Genomic DNA, 9,935 nt, shown 5'->3' with positions numbered 1-9,935 from the left:
TCTGCCAGTATTTCTTCTCTATGACCATACCACTCCAATCTCTGCCCTCTCCTCTTCTCTGCCTCTCTCTTAAAGGACACTTGTGATTTCATTTAGGGCCACCCATAATAATGCAAGATGAGGGGCGCCTGGGTGGCTTAGTCGGTTAAGCGTCCGACTTTCGCTTAGGTCATGATCTCGCAGTTCGTGAGTTCGAGCCCCGCGTCGGGCTCTGTGCTGACTGCCAGCTCAGAGCCTGGAGCCTATGTCAGAGTCTATATCTCCCTCTCTCTCTGACCCTCCCCTGCTCACGCTGTCTCTCTCTCTCCTAGAAATAAAAATAAAAATATTAAAAAAAAATAATGCAAGATGATCTCCTATCTCAGAATCCTTCATTTAATGGCATCTGCAGTAATGTCCACAGTTTCTGGGGATTAGAACCTATATCCTTGGGGCCATTATTCGCCTCCCCGCAGGTCCACAGAGGCAACACAGCCTGTGGGCATGGCCCCTCCCTGAGATCAGCAGACTGTGCTCTGGGAAAGGGTCCTTCTGCCAGGATCCTGGGAGAGCGAAACAGCTTCTGCAATGGAGGTGGTAAGATACACACCCTCCATGGGACTGGACCAGGACAGGGTTGGGGAGGTAAGCACCCTGGTGAGGTGTCAAGGGAGACCCCTGGATGCTGGCCCGACATCTGATTTGCATTCTCATTTTATTCCTTCCACAGTCAGCAGATACTCAGGCCCCATGTGAGGTCCTGGAGAGCCAGGCAGTTTATCATTTAACCCTCGTCTTCAAGATGCTACACGTGCAGGTGAGGCCCTTTTTTTCCCAGGAGGGGCAGTAGAGGGCCAGGAAGAGGGGTCATTTTTTTGTCTGGAGTCAACTTAGCACAAAGGCTTCGCTCTTCCTCAAGCCGCTCTACCCGCAGCGCCTTCCTGTCCTGTCTCAGTAATTTTGTAATTTCTTGTCTCTTCCTCTTGGTGCTGTAAAGTGCAATGACGACACTGTTACCCTTAGAAGCACTTGCACAGGAAGTGCCTCCTCCCAAGCGGTGCACTTGCTGCTTCTGTAAAGTTGGCCAGTCCCGCGGAGTCAGACAGCATTTTTACCCATTCATTATCTGTCAATCACACACATTTGAATGAGGCAGAGGAAGAGGTAACCAGCCCTGCCTTTTCAGTACCAAATGTAGCAAACTCCCTCCCTTCACTTCTGCAGTGAAACGTGGGGGCTCTGGGGGCAGACCGGGAAGTGCCAGAGCCTCCTTGCCCTGTCTGGAATCCCAAAATCAACCCTTAAGCAGAAAAAGCAGATGTGGATGTGAGGAGAATCTCCTAATCTCAATTTCACCTCTTTCTAGCTGTGCCTTTAAGCAAATCACTTAAAACCTCTATGAACCTGTTTCCTGATCTCTAAAATGGGTGCAGAAGTGCTTGGCGAAAAGGACAATTACGCATGCCAAGTGTTTAGCAAGCCTTCAACAATCATTTGCTAGCCCGCTAAGAGCTAACTACAGGTGGGCCTTAGGCCAAGGGTCCTGTACTCTTCTTGCCCCCACTTAGTCGGGGGCCATCCTCAGAGAGGCTGTGTCTCCCTAATCACTCGATGCCTTTAAGGCCCTGGCATCCCGCCCGTGGAGTCAGCTTGCGGGGAGCGAGGACGCCACGGCCGGAAGGACACGGGTGGGGTGAGGCGCACGAGGCAGTGCTGGGAGCAGGATCAGGTGTTTTGAGCCACCAGGCCTGGAGTCAAGTGCGCAGCCAGGCCTGGCCAACCCCCGACACGCGGGCTCCAGCTACGCCCTCCCGGCGCTCGGCCCCGCCCCCGCGCCTCCCACGCGCGGACTCCCGGCCCTGCTCGCTGGGCCCCCGGGGCCCACGCGGCGGGCGGAGCCAACCGGGGCCTTTGTGNCACTGGTCAGCCGGGAGGGCGGATGTCCCCAGGCGGGACTTCCCCAGGGCAGAACCTCCCCGAGAGGAGGGGAGCGAACCAGGCTACCTCAAACCGGCCCAGGGCAGTGCCTATGTTTTCGTGCCAGGCAGGCAGTTTCCAGGGACAGGCAGTTCTCTGCCCTCTGCCTGTCAGACTCTGGGAACAGGAGGAGGGCCCATTTTGTTCAGTTCTTAAAAAAAGAAACCAAACAAATAGGAGGCGGGAGTGTGACTTAGTGCAGGGCAGCAGGGAAGGCGCGTGGTTAGTTTTTAAAAAAAAAAAAAAAATCCGATCTCTGCAGGTTCAGCTTGTAGAGAAAATGAAGGGAGAAGGGAGTTAGCACCTGGGGCGTTTTATATGCCCCACGAGGGAAAGTAGCGTGAACACGTCCGTGGAGGACGCCCAGGATCGAAGTTTGGAGACTGGGTGGATACTGACATATAAGTTTGCGGAGGGGGGTGTGGGGAAAGGTGGAGTTGAGAAAAAGGATGTGGNGGGGGATAGTCTGATATGCAAAAGATCTGAGCTCCTAGAGGTTCACCTCTTGTTTTGGTTTGGAAGATTCAGGCCTTGACCCTTCTCGTTTTCTGAAACCCAGACTCAGTCGCAAACTATTTTTTGGTATCAGGACTACAAGAAAGACTGAGAAGCCTCTGGGAGGGCGGAGGAGGGTGCTGACTGCTGACAGCTTTCAGCCCCGACCGCCCCATCCCCCTCCTCCAGCCACCTCCGTCTGAATATTTATATTCTTGCCAACAGCAGCTTGAGTTGGCAGAAACATTGCTTTGTTTCTGCCCCAGGGTGAAGGCTTCATCCTCTTGGGCAGGCAGGGGTTAAGAGGAGGAGCTTTTAGGTGGGGAGGGCAGTAGTGGGGGTGGCATTACCTTATAAGGAGAGGAATATAGACAAGGACCCAGGCCAACTTCCTGCTTTGGCTACTACCAATGGGTCCCTTTACCAACGCGGGCTAAAAACCAGCCAAGTGGGCATTCTACCTGGGAAGATGCCAATAAGACCAAGACATGAGGCTGCTTGTTTTTCAGAAGAGGACTTTCTAGAATTCTCCAGCCAGACTAACCAGACCTGCTGGTTTCCATAGTCTCGAGCTGGGAAACATCAGCGCCTATAACCAACACGCGACCGAGGGAACTAATAATTTAAGTATCGGCCAGGAGTATCAGAAGTGAGAAGTCACAGGTACTAGGGACTCTTGAGTGGGCCTAAGCAGAACAGAGACTTTGTAACACGAGCAGGGCAAGGCTCCGCATTCAGACTCTTCATGCTGGACGTCTGAGATTCTGAATGTGGGTTTCTATATCTGAAAGGCTGATTAATGACCCTCTGGTTGTCAAACACTGCCTTTTGCCACGTCTGTTTGCCTTGGCCTCCTTTGAGTCCTCGGTATCATTTCCAGAGCCGTGACTTCCCACCCCACGTGGTGACCTGTTCCCTCCGGCAGGGACTGACTGTGATCCCACACGGCTGCCCCACCTCCCTGTTTTGTTAGTGTGTTAACCGACATTTATTGTGTGACCACTCCGCCTACGGGCTGTTCTAAGCATAGTGGAGGCCGTCAAAGACTCTGATTGGGGACACACGTTCCTAAAGCATCTTGGAAACTTTATGGCAGAGGGGAAAGACCCAGGCTGTGCCACCTGTCAGATCTGAGCTCAAACCCTGCCTCTTGTCATTTACGGGCGAGGTGACTGTGGTCAGGGTCCCCGATCATCTCAGGGTCCCAAGTTCCTCCCTTGTACAGTGGCAGTAATGGTACCTCCTGTGTTGATAAGGATCAGAAACAAGCGCATAAGGAGCCAGGTACCTAGGAGGCATTTAACAACGTATTTTGTCATCACGATCGTCGTCATATAGGATGCTCTGACGTTGCACTACAGTAATCACTGATGGATACGTGCAGACACCTTCAGGATGTAGGCGGGGCTTACCCCGGAAAGGTTTTCTCCGATCAAAGTTGGATTGGGACCCTGAATCAATGAGTAATAGCCCAGGAGAAAGAAAGTGTGTCCCCTTGAAGAGAAACAGCTGGAATGTGCGTGCGCGCAGCTCCAGGGCGCTAGCTGCATGGTGGGATGGCCGGACTAGAGAGTCCGTGGGACAGCAGTTGATCAAAGGCATTCAGTTAGCGTCTATTGCGTGCCTCTCTTGTTCCACATGCTCTGCCACTTGCTAAAGGTTGCAGAAGGTCCGGTTCTGCTTCCCAGGCAGCTCAGTGTCAAACTGAAAGCTAGAAAAGCTTGTGGAAAGTACCATGAGGGAGGCCACCTGGCACTAAGTGAGCCCAAGGCGGGGCTGGACGGCCGCAGGGTGGGCGGTGCCCAGGGATGGTCCATAGATGCCCCTCGTCCCCACCTCCCGGGCTGTCTGTGTGGAATGCACAGGGGGTGGGCTGTTCGCTGGGAGGAGGTCCCTGGGGGGGAACTGAAACACCACCGCCCCCACCCCAGGCCTCCCTTGTCCTCCTTTCCCTCCCAAGGCTCTCTTCAGGGGGAGAGTCCCCATCCTACCTCGTCATGTCCCGCCGAAGCCAGCGCCTCACGCGCTACTCCCAGGGCGACGATGACGGCGGCAGCAGCAGTGGAGGGAGTTCAGTGATGGGGAGCCAGAGCACCCTGTTTAAAGACAGCCCTCTCAGGTAGGGGGTTACCATCCCTGCCCGCACCCCACCTCCCCTGCCCCCGCTCCCGATAGCGCTGATCTGCGGAGCAGAGGGCTCTGGGCAGGTCACTGCACAGCCTTGTCCTGTTGCCACCTCACTGGGCAGAGATCAGGTGCCCATACCCAGCTGGCGGGGAACATTCGCACCTTTTGAGGATGCCGGGACCCAGCGCTGCTCTTTCTTCTCCCCGTATCGTAAGCCGGGCTGCTGCCATCTCGTCAGAGAACAGGAAGTGGGGAGAGGCAGCTTCAAAAATAAGCCAGGCCAGAAACCCTGAAAGTGCAGGCGGGGTTCACAGGAGCCCTTTCTGCTCCGGATGGATGTGCCCATCTGACCATCCTCTCCAGACCCAGCAGAGCAGCCCGGGAGAAGTCAAGTCCGAGGAGCATGGCAAATGAGCTTAAAGCAGGCGCCTGCCTCTCACCCAGCCCCACTTGCAGATATGAGGCCCAGATGACCATGCTCGTGAGGCTTTGGCTAGCCCTGGGAGGCCAGGTCGGGTTGGCCTGGGATTTCAGTGGGTGGTAGAAATTGTTATTCCATTAGAAGCATGAGAAGGAGGAAGGAAAGGAAAAGAAAAAAAAGAAGAAAAAAAAAACCTTTGACTTTGAAGTTAGAGACCTGGATTTGAAACCTGATTTCATCACTTCTGGTGAGATGTGGAGATAATGGGGGCAGAGAAAGCACCTGTGGTTAGCGTGTCGGGAGCTGGGAAGCTGTTAGTTGCCTAGCAACAGGGCTGCCCCGCTGGCTGGAGGCGGGCAGAGCGCTCCTTCCCTGTTCCTGGCTGGGCTCACCTGCCTGGTCCCCTCCTCGCCCCTCCCGCAGGACCTTGAAGAGGAAATCCAGCAACATGAAGCGCCTCTCCCCAGCGCCACAGCTGGGCCCCTCCGACGCGCACACATCCTACTACAGCGAGTCGGTGGTCCACGAGTCCTACTTTGGCAGCCCCCGGGCCGCCTCCCTCGCCAGGAGCTCCATCCTCGACGACCAGCTGCATAGTGATCCCTACTGGGGTGAGTTGTCTGAAACCTCCCTCCCAGGGCTTTGCTTCTTCTGGAAATTTAAGGCCCAGAAATCTCCGCTGAGTGGCTTCCTAACCACCGCTGGGCCAGGGGAAGGGCTCCCCATCTGCAGAAACCCTTGGAAGGGGAATCGAATGTCTGAACCTGCGGGCCACTTCCGACCAGGTGGCCACTTCCGACCAGGTGGCCACTTCCGACCAGGTGGCCACTTCCGACCAGGTGGCCACTTCCGACCAGGTGGCCACGGAGCTGCTCCAGCCCCGGAGACCTGCCCGGGGAGCCTGGGGAGAAGCTCAGGACAGCTCCATCTGTCCATCAGAAAGGCTCCTCCGCGTGTCCCCATGAGGCCTTCCGGGATAGCTCCCGGCCCCAGGAGGACCCTGAGTTCTTCCCTCCTCAGGTGAGGATCTGCGGGTGAGGAGGAGGAGAGGCACAGGCGGCACGGAGAGCAGCAAACTCAACGGGCTGTCCGAGAACAAGGGCTCCGAGGAATTCCTGGGGTCTTCCTCCGGCTACTCTTCCGAGGATGACTACGCAGGTGGGCGACGCCTCAGGGAGACGTTCCAGCACGTTCCGGGAGTGCCGAGGGAGGTGACAGGAAGCCCGGGGAAGGTGCCCCCTGACAGCCTGAGAGAGCGCGGTGTCCGGCAGCCCCTCCACACGCTGGGGAGCCAGCTGGGCATCGCCCCTGTGTCACCATGGCACCCTGAACCCAGGCCTGGGGCGGCCCTTGACCCACTGTGACTGCCCTGTCCCCATCAGTCCGAGCAGCCTCTGGTCCACTCCGTTGTGTCTGACTTATTTCCAGCAAATACTTGATGGGGGCCTTCACACAGAGGAGGTGCCTGACCCCTTCGGTCTAGCTCCGAAAGATGGTTCGAAGGGTTGCTGGTGAGGAGAGGCGAGTGGACAGTAAGCTCAAGGGAGGTGTCAGAACCATACCGTTTCGTTCCTTTGACAGACCTTTATGGACCCACTAGGTGCCAGGCCTGTGTGACGCTCTGGGGATGCGAAGGAGCATGATATGTGGTCTCAGCTCACAGTCTAAAGGAGAAGACACATAATAGGCGGTCTCCATATCCCTGGGCTCTTAAAAGTGAGGACAGACTGAGCTGTGGCCTCTCTGTCCCTGCAGGATACTCAGAGACTGACCACCGTAGTTCGGGTTCACGGTTAAGGAACGCAGTCTCCTGGGCGGCCTCTCTTTTCTGGATGGTGGTCACGTCTCCAGGTGGGTGCTGGCGAGCCCGTGCACGATGATTTCCGTTCCCGACAGCAGGGCCTTCGTCCCCTTCTTCCTGTGGTTGGGGATCCCACTGAGAGAGCCCACAGGACGAGCAGGGAGACCTCGTTCTGGAATAAGCCGCTGGAAAGCAGGAGCCTTGGTAACACTGTAACACTCCCACGCAGAAGGGCAGGAGCAGCTGTGGAGTGGGGTGGAGGGTGTCGGTAGGGTAGGCGGGTGGGATTGGAGGACCCCGGTGCGCCGGCTGGTCAGCACTGGGGGGAGGGGGGGGAGCTGCAGGTGGAGGCAGTAATGCCCTGAAGCCACGCCCTGCCGGCCGCTGGCTCAGGGTGACGCCCAGGCCTTGACCGTCCCCCTTCTAGGCCGGCTCTTTGGACTCCTCTACTGGTGGGTTGGCACCACCTGGTATCGCCTGACGACAGCGGCCTCCCTCCTCGATGTCTTCGTTTTAACCAGGTGAGCGAGACTCCCGCCTTGACAATGAATCACAAAGCCTTGGGACCCAAGGGACTGATAGGGCTTCTAAACCCATATATGTCATTTCTCCAAAGGTTTCTTTTCCCCCAGTTTCCGTGTAGTTTCTAGCGGTGAGCATACAGTAGACTCTCCAGAGCCCCTCTCTGCCTGACAGGTAGTGGGATCGAGTCTGGTGCTGCTCTCCAGGCCAGTAGCCTTTCAGGGAGAATTCTGAAATTATGGGCTCCTGTTATTTGGGCTCCTGCTAAGTGCCAGCCCCCAGCCAGCCACCTTTTTTTTTTTTTTAAGCATTTTTATTTATTATTGAGAGAGACAGCATGAGCAGAGGAGGGGCAGAGAGTGGGGGAGACACAGAATCTGAAGGAGGCTCCAGGCTCCCGACTGTCAGCACAGAGCCCGACGCGGGGCTCGGACTCACGAACCACGAGATCATGACCTGAGCCAGAGTCGGGCACTTAACCAACTGAGCCACCTGGGCTCTCCCAGACTTCTGAATCTGACAGCTTGGTCTTGCTCCGGCTGGTCGGGTTTTAGGCTCCGGCCAACAAGTGGTGTTTCCAAGAAAGTTGAGCTTCCCTCCTGGCCCTGCGGCAGTCTAGACCCCAGCGTCCTCTGCTGTGTGTTCAGAACCCGGGGACATGTGCTGTGTGACGCTGCGCATTGATTTTCCGCATCCCTGACCCAGCAGAGCCAGGAAAGAAGACCGAGCCCGGAAGTTGGGGTCCTCTGGCCGTAATCCTGGCTGGATGATCGGCTGGCTCTGCTGACAAGAAGGCCAGGCTCCATATTTTTCTAGAAGAAAATACTGTTTAAGGAGCTCTGTATTTTTTTTTTTCTAGAACCGCTTGCTTAAAGGACCTGTACGTATGAAAATTCCAGGTTTTTCAAAGACCCCATTTTTTAATTTTAAATCCCCTCAATCAAATTCAGTGTCCGCATTGTTGCCATTATTCCAAGACTTGCAGGTAAAGCCCTAGAAGCGTCCGGTCCGGCCCTGGCAAGATGAGGTGCTCCAGGGCACCCCCCTCCCTACTCTAGTTTGGCACCCAGGGAGCGTGTCTGCAGACCCCCTGCAGGGATACAGAGGCCTGGGTGTCCTCCTGACCCCTCTTCCTCCCCTGCTGTCCCCTCCTGTGGTCCAGGCGCTTCTCCTCCGTGAAGACATTCCTGTGGTTCCTCTTGCTGCTGCTGCTCCTGACTGGCCTGACCTACGGTAAGCTTGCCCGGTGCTGCAGGGGAGGGGTAGGAAGAGCACGCCAGGCCGAAATGGATGGAGCTGGTGAGCCAGACGGGCAGGGCAGCGTGGCGGGGGGGGGCGGGCTGGTGCTGATCGGAGATGTGAAAACCAGAGGGACGGTGATCGCCTACCGGGAAGGGAAGGAGGCAGGGCGCGTGGGGTCAGACTGAGCCTGGGCCGCTCCCGAGCCCTCGGCCGCTCCGGTCTGGCCCTCCTGGCTCCTCGGGGACCCGTGTGGCGTTCACAGGGTGTCCAGTGCGCGAGAGGGGATGTGCCCCAATCCGCTGACCCTTGTGCTCCATTGGGGTGGCTGCACTTGGCTGCCTGGCATGTCTACAGGAGCCGTCTTGAGTCAGAACATGCTGCAGAACAGGAGTATTGGGGTAAAAAGTGTTATCAGTAGTCACTCTCCCTCCATTCCAAATTAGGACATAGTCTGAGTGAGTGAATCCTTGTCACGGCATCAAGTTCAATCTTTAGCTCTCTTTAAGATCCAGACAATAAAGTTGTAAAGAGAAGTCTGCCTTTTTATACTAAGATCCTTCATTTTTTAAAAAATTCAGTTTATTTGAGATAGCACGAGTTGGAAAGCCTGGGGTGGGGGCCGTGGGGAGAATCCCAAGCGGGCTCTGCACGGTCAGAACAGAGCCTGACACGGGGCTCGAACTCCCGAACCATGAGCTGTGATCGCACATTCACAAGATGCTTGACGTTGTCCGTGCTCTATCCTAGGACTTTCACTATTACAATAGTTGTAATCCTTGTTGTTATCGATTGCATTCAGGTTGTAACCTGACAGTTGTCAGTCTCACAACCCCATGCGAGCTGCCGCCATGGGCCCCAGACTCCGTTTTAATTATTGTACCAGTTTATTCTTATAAAGACCCCGCTTTATCTCTCGAGTTGGTTTTCTAGGTATAGCATCTACTCAACTAGTATTTAATAGGCAGGAGGTAGAAGAAGTTTCCAAGTGTTGATTTCCTTTGTTTCCTGTTACAAGAAGAGCTTGTTCATGTCCAGTGGAAACTGGGCATCGCCCTTGAAATAATAATGATCCTTTATAATCATATAGTGCCTTGTTCGTGAGTCACTGTTAATTTGAGCTCCACCATGGCCTCATTGGGTTGATGGGGCTGATGTCCTGGGGGCGTCATGAAGAGATGCTGTGGAGGGCCCCCGAAAGGTGGGGGGTGTGGCCTGCTCAGGGAGTGCGTTAAGTGAGGCATGTCCGAGGGCCTGATGGAAAGCCTGGTGGGTGTGTGCTTCCAGTTGCACCTGCTCCCTGCTGGTGATTGAGTGGCAAGTGTGGATGGAGACCCACTGGCTGATACAGCTCTTCAGGTGCCCTCATTCCCG

At 55.6% G+C, this 9,935-nt stretch overlaps 1 protein-coding gene across 1 annotated transcript in view; it reads left to right on the top strand.

The window, feature by feature from the left end:
• Window positions 1-2,819: 2,819 nt before the first annotated feature.
• Window positions 2,820-9,935, top strand: part of SUN2 (Sad1 and UNC84 domain containing 2) — a 17,293-nt gene continuing 10,177 nt past the window's right edge. The window contains exons 1-7 of the mRNA XM_077762131.1: window positions 2,820-3,114; window positions 4,412-4,570; window positions 5,423-5,610; window positions 6,020-6,157; window positions 6,755-6,850; window positions 7,228-7,321; window positions 8,485-8,555. Of these exons, the coding sequence (XP_077618257.1) occupies window positions 4,449-4,570; window positions 5,423-5,610; window positions 6,020-6,157; window positions 6,755-6,850; window positions 7,228-7,321; window positions 8,485-8,555 (709 nt within the window). The 5' untranslated portion in view covers window positions 2,820-3,114; window positions 4,412-4,448. The remainder of the gene's footprint in view (window positions 3,115-4,411; window positions 4,571-5,422; window positions 5,611-6,019; window positions 6,158-6,754; window positions 6,851-7,227; window positions 7,322-8,484; window positions 8,556-9,935) is intronic.

The sequence above is a fragment of the Crocuta crocuta genome, unplaced genomic scaffold, assembly GCF_008692635.1.
Source record: "Crocuta crocuta isolate KB4526 unplaced genomic scaffold, BGI_CrCroc_1.0 scaffold193, whole genome shotgun sequence".
Lineage (NCBI taxonomy): Eukaryota > Metazoa > Chordata > Mammalia > Carnivora > Hyaenidae > Crocuta > Crocuta crocuta.
The sequence above is the reverse complement of the archived record's forward strand: the minus strand, read 5'-3'. Positions and strand labels throughout refer to the sequence as shown.